Source organism: Scatophagus argus, chromosome 6 (assembly GCF_020382885.2).
Source record: "Scatophagus argus isolate fScaArg1 chromosome 6, fScaArg1.pri, whole genome shotgun sequence".
NCBI lineage: Eukaryota > Metazoa > Chordata > Actinopteri > Scatophagidae > Scatophagus > Scatophagus argus.
The window spans coordinates 17204396-17228673 of NC_058498.1; the positions used below are offsets into that span (position 1 = coordinate 17204396).

Here is a 24278-nt window from a genome sequence, read left to right on the forward strand (position 1 = left end):
TCTTTCCTCCGTGGCTTATTTACCAGCACAAGCTTTGGCTCTTAAAGTCTCCTCATCCCCTGTTTGTTTGTAAAAGAATGAAAAATAATCTCATCTTTGCTCACTTCCCTTGTGTATATCTACAGGCACAGACAATACATGTCTAATAGAAGAAATTGGCTTTTGCTTGTGTTTTGTGCATCATAAGCAGACAAACACAAAAACAAAATACAATAATTTGGTGTTATTATTTCCTTGTCCAATTCATAAAATAGCACTGTAGTAGTGAAGCTCTTTTTAGGTTTATGGCTGTACACAGCTAAGGTCTGCCTCAGTCAACGTTATTTCGCACTTATCAGCTTTTGGCATCACATTTATTTAGCCTCATATAATAAGCGAGAAACAGAATAGCCACCTAATCGTGAGAGGAACCCGGTGAGTCATCGGCATCTCTCACACATTCGAACTCCGCCTGTAGCTGCTCACTTAAAAGGAAATCTGGTGAGAGAGGCAGGGGAGGAGGGGAATACGTGGGCGGAGGGGGATCAGAGGAGCAGGTGGTGGTGGTGAAGGGGAGCGATGAGGAGGGATGGAGGAAAGGGGTTTTCCCTTTCAGAAATATGCATGAATACTGTTGTCTTATAGTGGATGCAGAACAGGGTGGGGGGTGGGGGGGATTGCAGAGGCATCGATATGTGTAAGATAATCTTAAATGTGCCGTGTGTGGGTGACTGTGTGAAGCAAGGACACAAAACAGGAAACACCGTCACCATCACTATTTGTGGTTCTGGACGGTATGAGCAACAGTTTAGTTGTGAATGGATTAGCCTGAATAAGTTACTGTGTTTATTTAGTGAAGTAACCATCTGTAACAGACCACAACAACTGAAGCGCCTCGTAACCTCTCAGAAGATTTTGGTTTTTTGTGGCTTGTTTGTCTGTCTGGTGAAAGATTAACATCAGTTTTCATGCTACATACAAGACCAGCATTGCAGGTACAAAGAAGTAAAGCAGAAAAGATATTGGTTAGCAACCCTTTAACCAGAATAAATGCTGGGAATACTTTTCTGCAAATCACAGCTGAAATTTTTGTTGCTGCAAAGAAAACGAGAAAAATGTTTCAATATCTCATTAAATCTACCCTCTTTTGTTGCCACAAATGTAGTTGTAATGTCCCAACATCTCAATAAAAATGCCAGGTTTTATGCTACAAAATATCCTGATTTTGTTGGTTGAAGTGGTCTTGAACAGTGCTCCCTTGCTCTCACTGTACCTTAATCATTGTATGTTGCTGTGTTGAAGTCAGAGTTTGTTGTTGGGCCTCTGGCATTTCCCATTGTGTTCAGTGCACTGGCCCCAGATTTTGCTTTATGTTAGTTGGTTTGTGGCACTTCAAGAAAACACAACTTTAATTTAGTAAAATGCACCATGTCCCCCACCATGCACGCGTTTGAATTAGGTCCCTTTTTAATATGGGGCCAAAAGATTACTCAGTGGTGCAGGATTAGCTTGATGTTGTCAGATTTGGATCTGATACACAGTGAATGTGGGGCTTTTGTCATCCCTGAAGGTCTGTGACTGCAGAACAGTTGCCCACTTTGCCCAGTTGGTAATCAGCCTCAGTAAGAGGCTGCACATGGAGATGGATCTGTGAACAGCCTCAGAGGATGTTTCACTGGATTTTCCACACTGCACAGATGATGACGTACCTTTGCATGCATAATTAACTCAAGGTGTTAAGCAGTCTAGTTTGATGACTGTCTGAAAAACAACAAAGAGTAATGGCGGTAAGGTACAGAATGATGCAAAAGAGGGAAACAAGGAGAGGCAGTTGAAAAACGAAGCCATCCTGCTCTTTCAGAGATGCTCAACGTCAGATTCCCCAAAGGCTCAGCTGTCGCTTCCCACCCATCACTGAATGAATGTAACTGTTTTAGTCTACACAGTTCACTCTGCAGTCCGTAAGTATGAAGTGCAAAGTGACAAAGCATTTGCTGTTATGGAAACTGTATTTTTTCAAGGGAATAAATAATATGAAGCGATGTAGCTTGCAGTAGTGAAATTTTGGTGAATTTTCACCTTTGTTGATTTCAGTGACTATTTCATGATCATTCATTGACCATATCAATTAATTATTTAAACTATAAATACTACGATATGTTGGTCACAAGAATATGAGTATGATGCATTCATATGTAACTCTGATGTATTTTCACCTCAGACCTTGTTGAATATGCATGCCTGCTGTGTATTCGTGACTTTCTTCTCTGCATCAGCAACAGCAGTCGTTCAGTTCATTCACAAACACTCTGGAGTTCGCTCCACCCTGAATATAAAGTATTATTGTGATGGGTGGCTTGGCGGTATCCGAAACTTCGATAAGGTGATCTGGTATATGGTCCATTCCTGTACAGGAAGAGACAGACTTTGCATAAATCTGCGTGAATCTTTTGTCCATCACTTTCTGTCCTGATGCTTAACAATGAGCTCAAACTCACACAGCTTTACCAGTAGTGCTTAAGTTAGTCACTGCACTGTTTGTTAGCTATTACAGCTTGGTTGTCCAAATGGCTGTGTTAGTCTGTCAGCATAGACGGTACATACAGAAGTGAATGGAGCCACTGTGACGTCACCCACTGATTTGTGAACTATCATTTCAAAGCCGTGAGTTTGGCATCATAGGAGCCACCATCTTAGTTTTTGGAACCACAAGGATAGAGCTGCCATCAATATGCATTGGTAAATCTCTATTCTGAATGTGGGTGTCATGGTATTGACAATCACATGGTATTGTGTTTGATTTCATTTGTATCAAAACAAGAATCTAGCAGGATAAAGCAGTGTTGTGGTGTGGCTGTATTTCTCCGTTAGCTATCTTCTAAACTTTAGCAGTGCGGTTGAAGGTGTAGGCCAGTGGGATAAATTATAAGGTGTGAAGAGGCAGACATTTGAGAAGTTCCCTTTGTAGATCACAAGCTTTAGATTTGGCTTTTCTCTCCAATTAATTTGGAGGTGGTGATAAGAAGAGGCAAGAAATCAATATGAGCTTAAGCAACAGAGAAAAATGAAATGAGGTTCATGAGAGGGAGTCTTATCTGCAATCCGTTCCCACGCCTTGATTGACAACCATTCTATAGAAATAAAGCAAGTTAGAACCATTTTTGCTTCATTCATTTATTCACAGATTGGAAAACAACCCTAAAATAACACTTCTTTATGGTTTGGTCCCTCAAGGCTCAATAGATTTGGATCAACAAAAGCAAAGTTATTAAGAAAGCTTTTTTCTTTGAGAAATTAAGCAGTGTACTAACAAGCAAGGAAAACATAAATACTTCTACTTCCAAAGAGATAAATCTCACAAATCTCATCAGTTAAAGCATCCTAGCATGACTGTTAAAAGTACAAAACCTCTACTCATACCAATGTTTTGACTTCTGCCTGAAACAAATGAGTGCCAACTATGATCATTTTGTCTGAGAAAACATGAAGATTTAGAGTAAAATGTTAACTCTCATGCAGACCTACACACAGCTATGCAACAATGCATTTGACAGGCTACTGGTTAGTATACAAACACACAGTGTCCCCAGTAATACAGTATCTGCCTAAACCTAGTAAAGGACATTGATTTAGTCTAGCTCCTGTCACATTGTGCTTGTGTACACAGCAAAGTTTAATCTTTGTACAAATGATTGGATCCAAAATGAACCCTTAATGGCCATTTTCTTTAAACTGTTGCAGTTGCTGTACTGCTGTCATCTCACACTGACTCAGCCCCAAGACATTTGAGCTTTTCATCTGTGGAAAATGCAGCAGCCTTCCCCTTCCTCCAGACCTGTCAGATTAGATAGGAGTTACTATCCTCAAGGACACATACTTTCATTATAACGGAGGGACGCAGGAGCTGTGTCCCTCATTAGGAGAAAAATGAGGGACACAGCTCCTGTCTCAGAGTCCACTTAGCGACAAAAGTAAACTCCAGTCACTCAGCAGAGAAAGATAGAAAGAAAGATATAATCTGGACCATCAGCATCGTCATCACACCCTGACAGAAGAGAAGACGATAATGTTTTTTCCTCTGATTTTCTATTCACTCCTTTCGATTTACTGCAGCCTCAAAGAACAAGGAAAGGAAGACAGGGGATTAAATGTGGGAATCCTTCTTTTGTTATGATTAATATTCAACACCTTCTTCCACAGTGGCTCTCCCTCACTGTATGTGGGAGAGATGGAAGGCCCACTAGCCCCTCTGAGAATAAGATTTTATGAGCAAAACTGGGTCACAATCGACCTGCTGCTAATGCTGAGGATGTAAAAGCAGAAATCTGCGTGTAAAACACACATTTCCAACATAATTCTGGTCATTACATGCATTGTTTGCCCACGGGATGACAGCTGCTGAAATAGTTTCACTTGAATGGCAACAACCGTTTGTTTTAATCGCTACAAGGGAGCCAAATAAGAGAAAAAAATAAAGTGGACTTAGCTACAAATAACATCTTTGTTCAGCCTGGTTTTATAAGCAGGAAGTGAAGTCCTTGGCCCCCCTGGGAGTAATCTACTACACTACTCAACTTTCTCTGGGGAAGGGGGGGGGGGGCTAAGAATGTCATATGCAGACAAATAAAGCCTGTTTTGTCAGCCCCATGAACAAGAAAGTATGCCTGTCTCATAAATTCAACACCAAATGTCTGTGAGGGCGGCCATCTTGTCTAACAGCTTTAATGTAACTGCGCACATAATGACTGTAAACATGTGCACAACATTGTTTGCCCTCTCTGTGAGGACAGGGGTCATGCTAATAATTTACAGTAATGCAAATTACTGAACCTGAACTGAACTGAACCTGTCCTTGTCAAACCTGCCACACCATCAGTTTTTGTCATCATTTAAGTGAAGCAGACGTACAAAAATAAATTACAACTCATGAAACAAATCCATAAAAAATAAACAACATGTTGTCACGTGGATGAGAAGCAGCAAAAACAACAAATGAACAGTAAAACGCTCAATGAAGTGGATCTAATGATATTTTCCTTTTCAAAAGAAAGCTTTATGGGAGAGAAGTTCTGGGCTGGCTTGTGGCCCCTTAAAAATCAAGCAATATCTACTTGTGACCCTCAGTGACCTTTTTTTTTTTTCATCAATCAGAGTTTTGTAGGCAGGATCAAGAGAATGAGAAGATTGTCCTTCCACATAACTACCTCATTACTTCCCTGGAAAATGTCCACAAACATGGCAACGAGCACAGATGAAACTGACCAAGCTGCACAGGTGACTGTAAATTGGAAACGTTATAGAAACAGCAACTCATATCAAATACTGACATATTTCATCAAGATGTGAAAAACGCTAACTACTCCTAGAATTGGCTATCATAGCCTCAATGTTGAGAGAAAATGACATTAACAGGACAAACTCCTGAAAAAATAAATATAATTTTGTTTAAAAGAAATCAATATACTTTGCTTCCCTGTTACTTTATTCATCTGAGACCCGATCAGTTGGGAACTACTGTTCTAAACAACCACTGCGATAGATCAAATACGGCACTCTAAATCCTTTTTAGCTCCTGAATGGTGATATAATTACTTATTTTCAACAAATATATTGTGATTGTGAGTCTAATAGGGGACTGTCCATATCTGTAACTTTCTGTTTGTGTAATAGCACCTGGTTTCACAGTGGATCAACAAGTACAGAGGCCATACTGGCCCTCAGCTTGACTTATTTATACTGCAGAGCCAAGACAGGAATGACAGACGGAAACAGACACAGAAATAAATAATGAGGAAACAGTTCTTACTAAAACCACATGATTTTTGATATGTTAGCTCTGTTATTATTGTCAGCTGTTTCCTTCTTCATTAACAGACTGTAAAATGGCACCACTAAATAGCTTTGTAATGATAACAGGCATGAGGAGGCTGCATGTCTAGTGGATCCACCGCATCGACGATGATTGGGGAGGAAGTGTTAAATGATGAATTAATATAAAGCATATATTCACTGTGTGTTAATATTTGTGGATCACAACATTCAAACCGTATACAGAGAGACATTTAAAATGAGGCAAGACAAACCAAACAGAAAGAAAAGTGTGTATCAGCAGGAGTGACATTGATAAGGAGGAGACTAAAGCACTGCTACACTGGGCTGTGGTCCGGAGAAGCGTGTGTGGCCGTCACTGTCACGCACTCGGTGGCTGTGTCCTTGGTCCTGCGAAGGCCCATGTACAGCCTCTCATCTAGGTTAGCAGTCAGTTTGTCTGTGAGCTCTGCTGTGATGGTCTGCGGGCCGTAGCCTGAGGAGTCGGGCAGCTGAGGGGGCGAGCGCTCGTCCGAAGGTTCGGGAGGGAGTCCAGATTGTTTGCTGTCCTCCTGAGGGTCATGGTGCTCACCCAGTCCTCCATCTTTCTCTGAGATGGAGGGATGAAGAGGTTGTGCAGGAGAGGAGGTGTTGTCGTCAGCATCTCTGATAGTGACACCCTGCTCCCTGTCTTTGCCCTCGTTCTCGGTAGTTGTAGGCTCTACCTTCAAAGTATCCGCAGTGCTGCCAGTCCCATCACTGGTCTCCTCGTCAGGAGCACTGACGATGCGGGGGAGTGTGCTGTGGTAACTTGTGTCCAGTGGGTAGTTCACACTGTCACCCCTCCGCAAAGGGGTTCGCTGTCTGTCAAAAGAGGACTGAAAGTGTCTGACACCAGGGTCACTCCACTGCTTGTGGCGCTGCCACTGTTTGCGGAGGTGGATTCGTGACCGGTGCCTCCTTAGTGGCGACTCCTGCTGGTCAAATTGAGGGTCATGGCGGAGAAACTCATGGAAGAGGGCATCCGTCTTTTCATCAATGCTGTAGTCTCGCCGGTGCAGTGTTGGCGGTTGGGGTGAAGGCTGTGCAGCCTCTCGAGGTGTGAGCATCTGACCATACGGGAACCAGCTCAGTGAACCAGCACCTGTTTCTATGGAAACTCCTCCGCTGGCACCCAACAACAACTCATCCTCCGGCTCCTCCTCGAAGAGATGAGACTCAAAACTCTCACCAATAGTGCCAGTTCTTCCTGCACTGGTAAAGTGGTGTCGCTTCTCGTGGGCTGTTCTGTCCTTAGGGCTGCTGCTGAAGCTCCCAAACAGTCGCAGGTCTTCCGGACCACGAGATGGAGCCTCTATTGACGCATAGCCACTGTCCATCTGCAGCAATTTACGAGTCCCTGTTTCTCCATCGCTGCCCCTTCCCTCTGATTCTGTGCTTTCCTGTTTCCTCTTTTTTCCCTCCTTCAACCCCAACCTCTCATCCATATACATCAAAATGTCCTTGTCATCCTCCGCCTCATCCCCTAAATCTTGAGACGGGTAGCTGGGTAGCCCTCCTCTTTCAATTTCTGTGCGACCGCTCAGCGAACACACACTGTCAGCATCGCTGCAGACAGAGTTCCTGTCATTGTTGCTGCTCTGGTCAGAGGCCGCATACTGTTCAAGTGTTGCACGTAGGGTCCAGATGTCTTTGTAAAGTGACTGGGGATCCCGGGGATTGAGGGGGTCCAAAGGGTCTGCACCTTCCCTTCTTGCAAGGGACAGTGCTTCGTCTTGGGGATCAGGGGATAGGCCAATCACCCCTGGTCCACCACGGCTGCAGCTGGGCTCCACCATCACCTCTACCTCTACCCTGCAGTGTGCACACAGGTGTGGAGAGATGAGATAAAATGAAAGAAATAAGAAGTGAAGGAAGGGAAGAAACACACAGACAGCAGAACAAGTGTCAGTGTCAGAGTACTCTTCTGCATGACACAATCACCTGAGACATGGCTGTGTTCACAGTACACAGAATGATTTTCATGACTTGCAATGGCTGCTGTTGCATGTCCTTATACTGCATTTAGCTGAATACTGATGAAATGTGCACTTCCAAATTCCCAGGGTTCCCCTGCTCATATGTTAGTATGGTAGATTTCAAGAATCCATAGTGAATGGAACATAACTTATCAGTAGCAATAAAATGCAGAGGAGCACAGGGATCATCCAAGTTCTTAACACACAGCTGCTTCCAGCAAATTCCTTCTATTTTCAATGGCAAACATCAGAAAAAATCCACAGGAAATTATGTTTAATCTAATTTTCAGTGAAGGGAAATAAATGGTTACATAGGAAAATACTTTGGGAGATTGGTTTATTTTTGTTGCATAACCTTATATGGAGTCAAATCTGCTTTACTGTAGCTGCTAACTTAAACTAACAAAACCGAAGTGACCCTTGTGCTGTCGTTGAAGTCATGACATTATTACACCATGTCAGCAATGAAATGGTTTCCTATGTCAGATATGAACCCTACGTCCCCATTCTCCACTCCACTCTCCAAAAACAATAGTGCATTCTAGGATCCCCCTACATCTGGCTTCAAATCATGAAAATGTCAAGAGGACACTTTTTAAGTTTCTATATTTTTCAATGACTTGCGGTTCAGTTTTCTTGACTTTCTCGACTTTTACCATTTGATTGTCATGCACATCTGGCATGTCAAAAACAACCACTCTGACTTATTCTAAATGATATTTTACATGGTTGAGTACACTTTCATGTTATGGCAAAGTGGTGAAGAAGTGGGACTTAGAGCTGTATCCTATATTGTAATCATACATTTTCTGGCTGTAGTAAAGAAATGAGTGCAAGGCAGCAAAGCAGCGGACAGGATGAATGGCAAGGGAATTAAAGATACCTGCCGAGGGAGGGGGGTGGAGTGGAAGGAGGTGAGAGGAGGCGTGAAGTGGGCTGGCTGGCACGATATGTGACGTCCTGGGTGCGGGCGATGTACTGGATGAGGTCTATGTGGTGCGCGTCATTATCGTCCTGGTCCATGCTCTCGCTGGCGGCTCGCTGCCGCTGGAACTGTCTCCTCTTTGGAGAGCCTGGTTCACCGAAAACATGGGGAAAGAGCACTGAGTTGTACAAATTGTGTAACAGCAGGCAAGCTGAAGTGACACATAATTCAGGAGAAAGCTTCCATCAAATGCTGAGGTTTCTGAGGGGATTTTGTGATCTTTTTCTGGTCCCTTGGTACAATAGAACAAAGCCTGGGGAAGCGCAGGGTGTGTATATATGAAGCAGATCGGCAGGGAGGATTTACTCAGGGGCTCAAATTGACTTGGAACCACCAAACTTTACGTCACTGAGCCATCTGTCTTGTACATGTGTGTGTCTGTGTGTACATCCGAGTCATAGCAGGCAAAAGGCATCTCACAGTTGGTTGCTGGAGCCCCCTGCTTAACCGTTGTCTGTTTACCACCAGAGAATATTGCCAAAAATACTTACAACATACAGATACAGAAAGAAAATACGCCTAAGAAAGAAAGTGCCAACAGTATAACTTTATTTTCTCAGCTCTGATTTTTACAAAGATCCACAAAGAATTGCTGCAGTTGGTACAGATTGTTTCTAAAAGATAAAATAATAGAAATTCTCTCTCTTCACTCTTTACACCATCAAAGATTCATTACCTCTCGTATCCAGACTGGAGGCTCTCTGGCTGCTGTCCAGCTTCCATTTCTTGATCTTGAAGTAAGGGCTGGCCCCCTCCAGACTAGCATGGCGCCGCAGTTTAGTTAAGAACTGCAACACGGGCCCCTGGCTTCCTGCGATGCCACCATCAGGAGGGGCACCGCTCCCCACCACAGCCGCTTCTCCAACACTGACACTGCTGCCTCTGCCCCGGGGCCCCACTCCCATCATCTCAATCTGAGAAGAGAGAAAGAAACGTGGTCAGAAAGAAAAACCTGCCAAGACTAGCAGTGTGTATGCAATCCCTTCTGACAGTGATGTTCCACACAGGCTTCCTTGTTTACCCATCAACCATCACTCTTGCTGGTCCTCCCTTGGGCTGCATGACCCTCTAATGTCTGCATGAATGACTCACCGGTTGACTGGCTTGTTGAATAGATGGTCGGTGTACTGAGAGACTGTCTTAGGAAAATTCATCACTCTACGAATAATTAACTCAACTAACTTGAGCTCTTGCAGCTAATTTGTATGCACACTCAGCACTTGAGAGATATTTGCACTTTGCTTTGTTGTTTCACGTGTGACTTTTCACTGTGTAACATGCCAAACTTAGGAGCTTCTTCATCAGAATTGTGACACTTAGTTATCACTCGATATTACGTATATTTTCCAGTTATTGCAGTAAACTTACAGAGCTTGGCTCTTTGGTGCTGAGGGAAATAGTGTTCTCACTGAAGGTGGTGTCCACCACAGAGTTGAGAGCATCTCCAGGGAGGGCACAGCTGGGATTGACACTCAGGCTGGTCAGTGCTGTTTGTGGTAGGGGGCACAGCATGGGCTGAAGAAAAGAACACAGAAAAAAATTTGTTTTATTTAAATTAAATGTTGTAGGGGCATGTTTTATGCAGGGCTGTAGTGATTAATATAGATATTCTGAATCATACAACTACTGTGTCCTTTTGGCAACTACAGTGAGTAATGTAACTTCACTTCAAAAGTTTTAACTTTTAGGTAACATCTGTGAATAATAATCAAGCCTAGATCCCCTCTACAGCTGTCAGCCAAGCACAAGTGATTGAACAGCCTCACCTAAATGGGAAATCAATGTGTACAGCCTGTTGAAATGAGCAGGCAGAGAGATCCATGATTCTCGACTTGGGTACATTAGCCTGATACATTTTCTTACCCTGACCTGAGTGACTGATGTTCTAATTGGCCCCGTTTGGACTAATGATGCATCAGGAGTAATAACAGGCCAAAGGCTGTCACCTGGAAGATGGAAAGTGCTGACTTAGCAACCGGGCGTGTTGTCATGGTGATGCTGTTCTCGGCCGAGTCGCACTCGTGGATAGTGACTATCTTGAGGGCCGGGGGAGGGATGTGGAGGTGTGTGAGCCGGGCATTCTTCAGGTGGTGAAAGTCGCCCTCGGTCAGAGTGTACCTGTGGTGAACAACATGGAGTTAAATACAAAACTATCTAAACTACAAAATCTTTACTAGATGAGACGTAAGTTGCTTGATATGTTAGAAATTAGGGAGATTATCCTGGCACAAGAGACAGACAGCCAAGGGAAACATCTGACTTCAAACGCATCAGAGCTACTTTTCTGCTTTTCGCCCCACGGATTAATTCCTTTTGAAGAATTTGCATATCATGCTCAGGGCTTTAAAAGAAAAGTAGCGCAGGGAAATAATGGGAAAGGTGAGAGCTCTTTGTGTCCACAGCATACATAATGGATTCTGAATTAATTCTTAACCCTAAAGTAACACGGATATGACTTGGACACAGTAAAATATGTACATCCTTTGATCTTAGAAAGCTGCAAAGCTGGAGTTTATGGACATTAATACAAGCTGAACACTCAATAAAAAGCATTGAGATTAGCAAATGTGTGCATCTGTGCGTGTGCTGGCTGCCTGACCTGCGGCCCTTCTCCTGGGTTTTCTTGCCATGATCGAAGAGCGCAGCCTCATTGAAGGAGACGCGACGGCCTGTTGTGCCCGTGGAGAGAAAGCGCTCGGTCTCTTGGTCGTGAGAGCTGGCCATTGACAGGCACTCTGACTCATCCACCCTGATGGTGATTTCTACCAGAAATACAAGAGGGAAGAGACAGAGAAGACACACAGATTGACAGATAGACAGTCACCAGCAGGTCAAATAATTTTACTCAGTCAGTGAAATATCAACATCTAAATGATGGATTGATAAAATGTCCAATACTTTCGTTTATAACCAAATACCCACTAAACTGTACTGTGCATTTCGTACCAGTCAACAGATATTAACAAACTAAGATGGCTGACATGATACGCATTATATCTGCTTAACATCAGCATGGTCACACAGCCTCTTGTTTTCTTACATGTGGTATGTGCACATTGGTCAATGTAAGTGATGTTTCCTCAAATATATTGTAGCATACCCGGAGCTCGAGCACAGCTTGGTCCACGGGGACCTGCATGCGTGTCAGTCCCCATCTCTTGCAACTGTCAACTGTTTTTAACTGTGCAACTGCCTTATGTTTAAGGCATAAAATACACTGAAAATTATTTTGGAAAAAGTCACCCCATGTCTGTTCTACTGTATGTTTACACTGATCATGCAAGCAAAGTGAAGCATTTCATACCAACGGCAGTCAGCCATTTGTTCATTTTTAGGGGGGGGGGCTGAAAATCCTTCAAACCAAAGTTCTGCTACATAATAATATCTAGCTTGTCTTATGATTCAGTGCCATATAAAACAGTTATCTTCTGTGTCATCTGTTCTCATTTGAGCAGTGGTGTTTGCTCAAAAGATGCTCTGTGCTTTGTCTCGCTGCAGCACTTCACGTTCCCGTTTTTAATAATCACCGCGGTCGAGGATATGAGACATACTGCTTTTGAACAAGAATCAGTTCACTTTTGATTAAAAGCTGGTTTAGCTGTCTACTTTTCTCTTCTTAAAAAATGTCATATGAAATTACTTTTCTCTGACCCACTGTTTTCTCTAATCTCTTCTCTCCTCTGTGTGTCTATCTGTCTCATTCACTAACTCAGTTGCAATGCTTATCAGAATGCACAGATTTGATGGGCTGAGATGACTGACAATATGTGTTATTGGTCTGTGAGTTTCCTGGGTTACTTGTGCCATAAAAGCTAGAAATGCTACAGCGGTTAAAATTGAAACAATTTGTCAAAATGTAATAATTCTCAATAATTTGTAAGTTATGGGCCAGGTCCAGATAGGATGGTGTCTGGGTCCAGGAAAAACTTAAACAAAAAGCCTCACAAAAGCAGTTTGGTTCCAAATTGAACTAAATCCTTTTCTTTGGCTCAGAGTGCACTCACTGGTCCCAAAATGTCAAATGTGTTCCAGGAATGGCACACCTACTTAAACTAACTGGGTTGAAATCACAATATTTTAATGGCATAGACATTAAATGTTCGTGCTGACCCGATAAAAATATCTCTGATTCCATCAGTCCAATTGCTCCATCTTCCAGCCCGCCCGTCTCCATTTCTCCTCCCTCTCTCACTTACTTGCCTCCCTATCTTGTCCTCTATTCCCCCCTCCCTGCATTTATTCTTCTTTGTTCATTTTTCTCTTACCATGGGTGGGCTGAGACTCCTCCATGTAGGTGGTGTTGGTTTTCTCAGGGTCATCGCTGGCCCTGGGGCACACAGAAACATTTGGATCAATGCTGTGACATGATTACCCCTGAAGTCTGTCTTTCATCTCTTGAAGCCTCCTGATGTGGGCACAATGCAAGGCTTTATGATCAGCTGTTTTACAATTTGGCCTTTGTGTTCAGTGTGAGTTTTAAACACATATCAGGTTTAAAAATCCAGCTATAAGAAAACTATAAGGAGAAGGACAGTAGGACTGCATTTTCACTATGCTGTTTGTCTAAATGCCTGCCTGCCTGTATAATCAATGCGAGCCTAAATCATTGCCAGTAACTTGATAACCTTCAGAGCCAGGGGACCCCTTGAACTGATAAAGCATAGTGCTTTATTGGATTGTATGCTTCCACTCATCTTTAAGGGCACAGGGTAAAGACACAGTAAAGGTCATATTGTTAATTCTTTTGGTATATATTGTCTTTAAACCTTCCTGTTTCTACATCTGTAATTGCTGCTGATCCTCCATACAAGCTTCTTAAATCCCATGCCCAAAATTTACTTTATGAGGCAGAAAAAAGAAACTGAAAGCTCTGCACAGTGATTTCTCTCCATCTGATCTTTGTGCAGAGTTATGAGTTGCATGTGTGTGAGCGTGAAGTGACTTGAGGGATTTCTCTGTCCAACCAGATCTCTGCTTCCTCTTGTCTTTCATTTCCTCTGTGGCTTCCACTTCCCCATACCCTGTGTGTGTGTGTGTGTGTGTGTATTTTTCATGTGCACACAGGGCTGGGTTGAGACACAAGATTAATCACAGCCGATGGCTGCTATGAAATCTCATTACACTCATCATTTGTACCAGTCTGCCCGATTCGCCTCTGCTCTCCCCCGGCAAGCCTCTCCTTTTCACAGCTCAGCCTCTGTGCTCTCTGTTATCTGCATCTAGCTGGTGCACTCTCATATATTCAAGCATACTTGATGATGCGTGCTGCTGTAGAGAGGGACAAAGCGTCTCAATGGTAGCTATGTTACTGTTAAATAAATGCAGATGAATCACATCTTGTAATGTAATCACACTCAATGGGTGGAGCAAACTGGACGATTCCACAGGAAGAAGTTAGCTATATGTGGAAGTATAATGAGCTTTATCTATTATGTAGGAACACCCATTCAACATAAGTACTTAGTAGTCTTGAAAAAATAGTTTCACATGAGCTCAGGAAGAGTAGTCTGTCTTTCGACAAACTGTGTGTACTTGTGTGTGTGTGTGTGCACACAAGCTTTCATGCAACACAATAAAAGTACCACCTGTGCACCTGGATCTGCAGACTAAACTACCTTTGCGTAGTCTTCAGTTTGTTGAACCTGCGTAGGAGTGGTGTTGATTTAAGTTTGAGGGAATTTTCAAGGAGAGACAGTTTGGTGTTATTGTCTTGCATCATAGGAGGTTTGAGGGATTAAATATTAGGGACACCAAGAAACAGTATAATATACTGAAAACCAGTGCAATAGCGACATATTTTATGGCCTCAAAATCACCATAGAGTTGAGTGAACACTTCTGTTTGTCTCACCTTGTAACAACAACATCTGAACATCATAAACTTATCTTGTATTAAAATGCCCCACTGCAAATGTGCAGCTGCTCTGCTATTTCAAAAACTCTGATATGCTAAATGTAATGCTTAATTTCTGCATTGCACCTGGAGCAGAATTTCCCTCCTCGACAACAGCGACGGCAGGTGATGAGGAAGACGAAGGCGAAGATCAGAGTTCCTACCAGGAAGATGGAGAGGATCACCAGGAGGAGCATATATCCATCTTGCTGCTCCTCAGCCTCAAATGGGATCTCCTGAAACACACAAAGGAGGGTAAAGATAAGAGATAGATAGATAGATAGATAGATCAGATCAGAAGAATTTATTGTCATTGTACAAAGAATACAACGAAATTGTTAAGATAAGACTGATAGATCTCAGTACAAGTGAGATGTATGAGTAGGCAGTATATATAACAAGCAGATATGACAGGAAAAGAGGTAGGTGTCTTCCTGTGTTGAATTTGGACATTAAGTGTGCTACTTTAAAAGAGAAAGCGCATGTAAAGCAAAAAGCTTCCCACATAAACATACTGAAACTATTCCCTGAGGGTTAATGCAGGACCTCTCTAAGCTGCCTGCTCTCAACTCAAAGTTTTCTTTTCTGAAAGCCTCAAAACAGAATTCTGACACAACACTTTGGTCTCACCACTCAGCTCATTTATAAGATACAAACTGTCCAGTTCGTTCTTAAGTCACATTTTTGTAATAAGACGCAAGGACAAACCTTCTCTAATCCATACATCGGCAGCCCAGATTTGAATACCTCACTGTGAAGCTGTTTTACCTTCCCAGGAACACCGTACAGCTTAAACAACTGATTTAAAGCCACTGGTTGCTGGTTGCTGCTTTAAAGTGACGCTATAAACAGGACAGTACAATTACTCCAAGTTGAATTTTGCTTATGTATGCAGTTTTAATAGCAAAAATGTGTTTCCCAAGTAAGTTTCTTTGTGTCCATTTCGAGAATGAGGACTGAAACGGTTGAAACAAAATGAGAGATGGTGACATAAGTGGGAGAGCAGAGAACAGGCCTTGTTCTTAAATAGAATAACAGACTTTCAATACATCACAAATGATGATTTTCTATGTGGATGCTGAACTGTACCCTGGGGGAGGCAGAGCGCACAGCACGTGTTAATGAGCGCTACAGTCTGACGTCACATTGTAATGTCTCTGCAAGGGGAAATTAAAGCTGAGATTAGATTGGAGATTTAATTATTTCAGGTCCAGGTCAGGATGTTCTCCATTAGCCAGTCAATCGGCCAGAACAGAATATGAGGGAAAGCACGGTTCTGGTGAATGCACGTGAGCAGACACACACACATGCACACACACACACACACAGGAGGTTTGGGACAGACTTACTGTGGAGTTTTTTGGTAAGATGTTCCAGACGTTAGACTCATTGCTCATGGTCCAAATCAACTAGAGAGTCCCCCTGAGAGATAACACATGCACATATAAATAACAGAGAGGAAATGACTGTCATTGGAGCTGTTCATCCAAACACAAAACCAGCCACCAAAGATCCTGCATTTTATCTGTGTTAATACATCCACAAATAATGTAAGTATAAACATAAACCCAAACTTCTCTGAACTCTCAGAATGGAGAGTTGTTATGTAGTCTGTTGTTGATGTCTAATAACAAAGCATTTATATCACACTGTATAACATGGCAGAAGATGCCCATTGCAGCACAAAAATCTTGTCGCATCTCTAACAGCCATAACAGACTACAAGTTGAAACAGAAAACAAACCTATGTGTGTACAGCTTGTGCTTGTGTGCGTGCGTCCAATCCCATGGAAGATGCAAATGCTAGCATCTTGGCCGTAAATCATCACCCATAATTCCATATCAGCCTGAAGACTCTATCTACCTCCCACACACACACACACACACGCAGAGGAAAGAGAAACACAAGCTCACGCTAAACACTGGCTCCAGCAGCTGAGTTCTTCTACCGCTGCTGCTATGCGTTTGCTCTTACTGATCATAGCCATTAATATTGCTACTGCTGCACCAAACGCCCACACACTCACAGACACACACACACTCTCTCTCACACACACAAACACACCCTGGATAGATCTACTCACCCAGCAGGGCAGGAGTAACATGCCAGCAGCACTCAGCACTCCTTGCTTGCCTGCCAATCACTGCAGCACTCAACTTCAGCACCACAACCTGTGAGCTATTGCCGAGCTCTTTGCTGCCAGCCTGTCTAACTACCTGCCTCTACCGTCCAAGCATGAAAACTGTTATGGGAAACACACATCAGACTGTGACCAGAATGCTTTCCTTTGCAGTACTGTACCACATCCTGCTTTCTACCAGCCCAGTGTCTTACCCTGATGGAGGGCAGTGCGCAGCAGCAGCTCTGGGTGTGTGTGTCTGTATATGCGTGTGTGTCAGGCTGGGGCTCAGGAGTCTCCTCCTCAGCTCCCTTGCTGCATCCTCAGCCACCTCAGCCCCCAGCCGACTGAGCCTGAGCAGCGGTGCTCCCCCTCAGGGCTGGCCCACTGGCCTCGGAGCAACAGGACGGCAGTGCTGCATGGCTGATAACACACATAAAACAGAAGGACTGGTTAATTATTCAGTTTGTGTAGATAGGTTTTACATTAACAGCACTGAACAGATGTACATGCAGTCTGTCTTCGGTAGTGATGATCATGGGAAGATACTATATTTATTAGCACTGTTTCACAAGAATTAATACCAAGTCCTTTGAAGAATTCTTGAACATTAAGAAAACTAAAGTGGCTCACAGTGTTTACGAAATGCAAAGTAATCTAAGAAATGTAGTACAGATAACTATATATATAGATATGTATATTAACAAGCAATGAAAATCAATTCAGCCTAGAACTTCATTAAGAATTGTTTACTTTATGGCGTTACAAATCCCGTATGGACTGGATGTATGAGCAGATGGTTAGACAAGGGTGTCCCGGCAATGGCCTATCCCGTCACGCTTAACAAAATTTCGGTCTACACCAGCTGCATTATACAGTGTATCATTTTCGCATAGAGCAGTCTTTTTATATTTCGGTCCATAAGAAAAAAAACAGGACTGTAATGCTTAATTTTGGATCTTGTAATAACCTGTTTAGAACGAGATACTGTTGCACAAAAGAAACCACTCCGTTTCTTAATGCTCTGTACTGAAATATTATTTCCCCGAAACAAAATAATGAGCTCGTTCGTCTCTGGTTCTTGCAGCTGTTTCCTTCTGGTGCTTCAGCTGATAAAATCTTTTTGCAAGAAAACAAAATCGCCCCGCATTACGTGATGAAATGCAGCCGGTAGTAAAGTTTAAAAATGGATGAAAAGGAGCTAGACACCGACCAGCGCAGCGACGTTAATAAATGTGCCATCTTGTTATTTCACAGGCGTCTGTGATTTTCATCAGTCCGGTGACACCGACAGAGAAGGTAGCTCACGATTTGAATTGGCTGCACAAACAGACGAGCGGCCATGCGGTGAAGGTAGCACTCACCTACTCAACTAGCCTGGTCCATGCAGGGGTGGAGGGGCGAAGTCGATACCAGGAAACTCTTCTGTGAACACTTTAATGTGGATTTTAAAGCTAAAAGTATTTATGAATGAAACCCCACTGTTTAAGACACGCCCACCACCCAGTCAGAGGCGCACCACGTGACGCAACGAGTGAGGTAAACCGACTGACTGAAGGGTTTCTCAAATTAGCCTGATGCTCAATTTGTCTTCACAGACAGCCCGAATGTCACAGTGAATGTAAACTGAAGTATTTTCCCCTTCTCATGATTATACTTGCACCTGTACGGCGTCTCTTTTGTTCTCTTTGCTTCTTTTATTGGTTTATTTGTCATTAGTTATGTGCAGGTACTGACAGGCAGTGCAGGCTCAGAAGTCTGTTGTCTGTGTGTGTGTGTGTGTGTGTGTGTGGTAGGGTGCCTTTTACGCCAAGGGGTATACTTATTAAGAGTAACAAAACTTGGTCCCAGAGCAGACTAGTGGGTCTTCATCTGTTGTAAGCTAGGCAGCATGGCGCATGATTTTGCCGCCATCTAGTGGTGGCATGTGCTCGGTAGCTTCATACACACATACATACACAAAAAACAAAAACAGGAAATGTAGGAGAAGTGAACGTTTTGCCCAATAGTCTGTTCTTCACTAAATGTACACATTTACGACTGTCACCGCGTTCCTATGTAAACACATGGGAACAAATGAAACATGAAAGACGAAAACTGAAAGGTACATCCGGCTCAGTAACTGAACCAGATATCGTTTGTATGTGTAAGAAACTGCGTTTATTCGACTATAAATCATAATACTTGCTAACGAGAAGATAAATGACTGGCCAAACTCACAGTGTAACTATTATAATCGACCTGCTGGCCATAACTCTCTTCTACAAAAGACTACACAACCCTGCAGCCTTTGCACCACCCGTAAAGCCTTATGGGTAGGTTACCAACGTCCTTGTCCTACCAAGCGCACACTTCACGCAAGGGCTTGCGGATCACTGTCATTCACTGTAACTTCAATAAAATCTGATTTTCAGACATGATGGCAGCCAGATTTCTCCGCCGTGCTATCCCTATGCTGAGGCAAACTCGCTCCTACGCCGAGGCTGCTACCGGTACCCCGCAGATGTCCTTCACTTTTGCCTCTCCGACACAGGTAACGTTAGCTTGCTAACGTAATGTTACTGGCTAGGCTTCTCGGGCCCAGCTAGCTATACGGCTAACTTAATTTCGTGGGTGCACAGTCCCGCTTTGCAGAAAAGTCTTCCTCTGGGGTCGTTTAGTAATTACGTACTCATGCATTGTTTTGCTATCATTGATGCACATACAAAGCATGCGGTTTAGACATAGCGCTAGAGCTTACGCGGACAGTAAAGGATTTAGCTTAACGTTAGCCAACTCTAGTCCACCTACCTGTCATTCACTGCCTTTGACCAGCAGTGTGGCAAACTATTTTGTGACACGGTATCAGTGAAGCTTTTCCCTTTACAGTCCCGTAATTTCAAAGTAAATTTTCTGTTTTCAAATGTGTGGTTGCAACTTAAATATAAATAAATTCGTTTAGCTCAGCAAATGTGTGTTAAATGCTCAGCTCTCTAACCTTGAGGGTCATGTCAGTGGTTAAATCTAGTGTAACAAACGTGTTTTGCTAAGTGCAGTTTCACACGTCTACCCCAAACTCTGCTGCAGCTGACAACAAAAAGAAATCCGTCATGTTGCATGAGAAGTAAACACAACGGTGGCTGACCATCTTCCAGTGGTTGTTGATGGTGTTCTGTTCTATTTCAGATTCAACAGTTTGGCAGCTCCCTGTTGGATCCACCATTGGTCACCATTTTTTTCTATTTAACTGCTGCAGAGCAGTCCATAAGTCAGTGAATTTATTTCTCCATCCCTTGTCTCTATTCTCCAGGTGTATTTCAAAGAGGCCAGTGTGAAACAGGTAGATGTACCAACACTTACCGGCGCGTTCGGTATCCTTCCTGCCCACGTACCCACACTGCAGGTTCTCAGGCCTGGTGTTGTCACAGTCTTCAGTGACGATGGCTCCTCTGCCAAATACTTTGGTGAGATTTTTCATTTCAAAAAGGATTCTGAATGATCTTTGGTCTGGCATAGTCAGAACACTTAAAGGCCTTGATTTAATGTTTCTGCTGTTCAAATGAATTATGAATTTCTTTGTGTGTGTCAAACCATGACGTTTCCGTTTGTTAGCCAACAATGCTTTGCTTAGGTGTGTTCAAATACCAAAAGCTATTCATTAAAGACATTAGTGATGTCAGTGTAGAGGAGCTTACATGCAGAGAAGTGTTTGTCATCTTTGATTTTTCTGAGAAGCTGAATCATGATACATGCTTTATTCTGTCCATGTGCCAGCCTACATTATTTGCAGCTGATTTTACTAGCAAGCAGCCCTGCCGTCCACCTAGATTTGACCTTGCGTCTGTGTCTCAGACTCATGGAAGCTGTAGTTATGTCATTCTAGCAAAATAATAATAATTATCTTTGTTAAAATAATGGACTCTCAAGTTCTCTTGAGTTCAGTTGTAGATGCCTATTAAGCAAAGAATATAGCTGAATACAAGGGTGTCTTCTTTCAGCTGTTCACACTGATGAAAGAAAGCCTTGATGAGAAAATACACTGGAACAGAAGCTAGGCTGAGAATGAGACAGGACGTCCTGAATCTGTATTGCACAGTGCATTGATAATAAAACACAGTGCAGGTGGCTGCTTTTTGCCATGTTTAATTACACAGTGTGTGTTTTTGTGTGTGTATGCAGTGAGCAGTGGGTCGATAACCGTCAACGCTGATTCTTCAGTGCAACTGCTGGCTGAGGAAGCTGTTCCTTTGGACCAGCTGGACATCGCTGTGAGTAAAATATCAGCTGCTTTCCTCTCACATACAGACTGCAGCAGCGTCTGCACTAATGTTGGACAGTATGGCCACATGTACCATACATCATCAGATATTTGCGACACTGGATTCCCAGGACTGTGGAATGTGGTGAAACTTATCTTACTTTATGTTCAAATATTTTCTCAAGTGAGAATTATATTAGGATAAATGAATTTCTCAAAATCATAATATAAAATTCTGCACCCGATAATAAATGTTTTATATATTTTTTTGTCCTCCGTCTGAACTACAGTTAAACAGAAAATGTCGTAATAAAAGTTTTTTCAGCCTAATATCCAGGAAATGACGTTCAGCATGCTTATAAATGGTTTAAACACAAGCTAGGAAGACTAGCAAGCTTGGATTATCTTAAAGGCTTCTGTATAGGTGACATAGTTATCAAAATGGAAGAAGTGCATGTGATTAATTACACGCTGCATCATGAAAAACATCAGTCACCGGTACGTGGTTAGATGTCCAGTTTGAAATCAATGTGGAAAAGTCGGAGAGGACGCATTAATATGAACAAAAGTAAAATCCATATAGCTCAAAAATATGACACCTTCTTGACACCGTCACAATACACACTGAACACAAGTGCGGCAAAGCTGTTTTTTAATGAAGAGTTAATTGATTGGACTGTGTTGTATGGTGCAGATGATCGTATAATTGCTTTCAACAATCCCGTACATAATAATGTGAACTAATATTGATATCGTTCTTTATAAGCTGTGTAATGAGTTACTGTGATCAGGTGCTACATATTTTTAATGAGATGTTCATAAATGCTTGGATTCAATATCTGTGGCCTTTAATGAGTATCCTTTGAACTTGCAGAATGAGATTCAGAATATGACAACACAAGCAAGTCTTATTTAGTTAACTATACTATCAAGAAAGTCTTATGAACTGCGGGTTCACTTTTCAAGTAAGATCGTCAGTACAGTATGTCAGAAAACCCAATTGAACACTTTATTTCCTTTGGTCCGTTGCATTTAAATTATACTGGTTTGATAGGTTATGTTCAGAGGCTGGTTGCTTTTCCCATGTCTCTACATTTTGAGGTTTTGCTTCACAAAAACTCAGAACTTTTGTTTCCACTGTGGAAGGTGGAAAGCAAAAAGATAAATTCCTCCCTTGACAGAATTATGATGCTGTGTGTTCTTGCCAGGTTTCAGCATGTTAGTCAGTATCTTCCATTTGAAGTACATATGAAGTACATTTTTGTCACAAACTGTACAGTATCATTTCTGAATGTTCCTTGTTTTGTTACACTTATGGTTAGATTGATACATATCAAGAATCGAGAGTCTTTATTGTCATTATGCAAGCATAACGAAATTTTGTAAAGATTCTCAGCATTTCTTTGTTGTCATTTCTAAAATATGACTTCTGCTTTGCCACATCTGTACCACTCAGTGTCAGTCAATTATGTCTTCATAATGTTAGTCTAGTGTGGCTTAGTCAGACCTTTATGGATCTTACAGTGTTTTAATGAGACTGGTGTCCGTGGCCATATTGTTGAGGCATGCATCATTACTTATCATTTACCCTGGTTTGTGACCCAGCAGGGACATGATCTTGTCAGGAGAGACTATTCTCTGAACTCCCAATGGATTGTTTTTCCCTCTCTTATTTTGATCCTCAGTGCTGGGGGCTCCTCCCAGCTGATAATTATCCATCTGATCTGTGTTGCAGTCGGACTTAAATGTTGAGTCCCTTGTTTAAATGTCAGTCTTGTTAATGCTAGGCTGCGTTATTATGCTCTCTCTGTGGAGGTGTTTGTCTTTGACCTTGGGCAGTGCCAGTGTCACTGTCAACTTGACTTCATAGCAGTAAATGAGTTATTTTTTTCCTCATTGTCCTCCAGTCTGCAGTGAAAATGCACATTGGCCAACACTGTTAATAAGGAGGGAAAGGTCAGTCACTGTTGAGTTATAGCAGATGTGTCAAATCCTACTGGGAGACCTTTAACTTCCAGCTATGTTTGGCATTTCTCGTTTCTAATCACTACTGTGACAAATGGAGCTTTCAGAGCAAAGAGGCAGTGGGGATTTTCTCTGCTCATCTTACTCCTCACTTTTGACTCATTGCTCTGTCTTGTTATTCAGACTTCTATATCATGATCAGTCTCAATGGATTTTTAGGATGAGTAGAACTTTGCAGGCTCTCTTCTTGCCTCGATTCTTGGTTTTTCTGAAAAACATAATCAGCCTGGCAGAGCTTTGTGAGTTAGGGGGACAGGTGATCTTTGATGTTGCAACAAAATTAAATCTGGATTGTCCTTCTTTGTTATTTTCCTTCCTATTCTGTTTCTTATTCTGTGGCACATTCCATTTTTTTCTGTCTATTTTTTAGGCTGCCAAGGCCAACCTGGAGAAGGCCCAGTCTGACTTGGCTAGCACATCTGACGAAGCAGCAAGGGCAGAGGTTCAGATATGCATAGAAGCCAACGAGGCCATTGTCAAGGCTCTGGAGTAGACCTGTGGTATGAAATCTCTGCAATTGCACCAAGATCTGACAGTTAGACACGTCCTTTTAATTCATTAAACCCAGCAGGATAATAGCAGTTGTTAATACAGCTGAACATGCAAATATTGGTAAGACATAAGATGTCATTTTCATTCTGTTATGTGCTGTGTTTCTCAATCCAAATCATCGTTTGTTTTTTCTAGGTAATCTTTTCTGTTTCTTGATGGAAATCAATGGTCCGTCTGTTTTTCCAGCTCAGTCACATCAGTGTCCAGAAGATTCCATGCTTGCTTTGTACAGTGGATAAAATGACAAAATAAATTTATTTGAAATTACACGGAGGTTGTGTTTGTGGTAATTTCTTTAAATGTTTCCCATCATCATCATTCTACATCATATGCAGTATTTTTACTGCACAAAGACGACCGAGTGTAGTTCACTCCAACAGATTTGTGTAATTCAGCTGTGATAAAACCACACACCTGTGTCGCATGAAAGTAAAGTTCATCACCTTGACTTCAGGAAATAATTTTAATCATTAAGCAACCTTGTTGTGTTGTGTTGAAAAATCACCTATGCCTCTGTGCCAGATGGACTGCTATGCATTTAGTGTTTCTGCCACTTGGGGGCAGCAGATATTATATTTTGCACAACATCATTTCAGATGATTAGACTTTTATTCCACTTCTCGTCAAACCACTATTTCAGGGAAGGAACAGTCATTGCATTT

The 24278-nt window shown here is 42.3% G+C and overlaps 2 protein-coding genes across 7 annotated transcripts; one reads left to right on the plus strand and one right to left on the minus strand.

The window, feature by feature from the left end:
• Positions 1-5074: 5074 nt before the first annotated feature.
• Positions 5075-18515, minus strand: cbarpb (CACN subunit beta associated regulatory protein b). Of its 6 annotated transcripts, none has more exons than XM_046392023.1 (12): positions 18167-18515; positions 17018-17225; positions 16427-16925; positions 16032-16104; positions 14770-14918; positions 13056-13117; positions 11390-11552; positions 10737-10908; positions 10159-10305; positions 9467-9704; positions 8689-8878; positions 5075-7641 (listed from the first exon to the last, which is right to left on the minus strand). In XM_046392023.1, exons 4-12 carry the CDS (start codon positions 16077-16079, stop codon positions 6126-6128), a joined length of 2685 nt encoding a protein of 894 aa, XP_046247979.1. In that variant the 5' UTR covers positions 16080-16104; positions 16427-16925; positions 17018-17225; positions 18167-18515; the 3' UTR covers positions 5075-6125. The 6 variants fall into 6 exon arrangements, with proteins under 6 accessions (XP_046247979.1, XP_046247981.1, XP_046247982.1 ...); XM_046392025.1 differs by having other exon boundaries at positions 16427-16542; positions 16767-17225; XM_046392026.1 differs by having other exon boundaries at positions 16427-17225; positions 18171-18515.
• A 601-nt stretch (positions 18516-19116) lies between these two features.
• On the plus strand, positions 19117-23885 carry atp5f1d (ATP synthase F1 subunit delta). The gene is made up of 5 exons (XM_046392028.1): positions 19117-19335; positions 20092-20245; positions 20961-21049; positions 23435-23564; positions 23752-23885. Exons 1-4 carry the CDS (start codon positions 19219-19221, stop codon positions 23555-23557), a joined length of 483 nt encoding a protein of 160 aa, XP_046247984.1. The 5' UTR covers positions 19117-19218; the 3' UTR covers positions 23558-23564; positions 23752-23885.
• Positions 23886-24278: the final 393 nt, after the last annotated feature.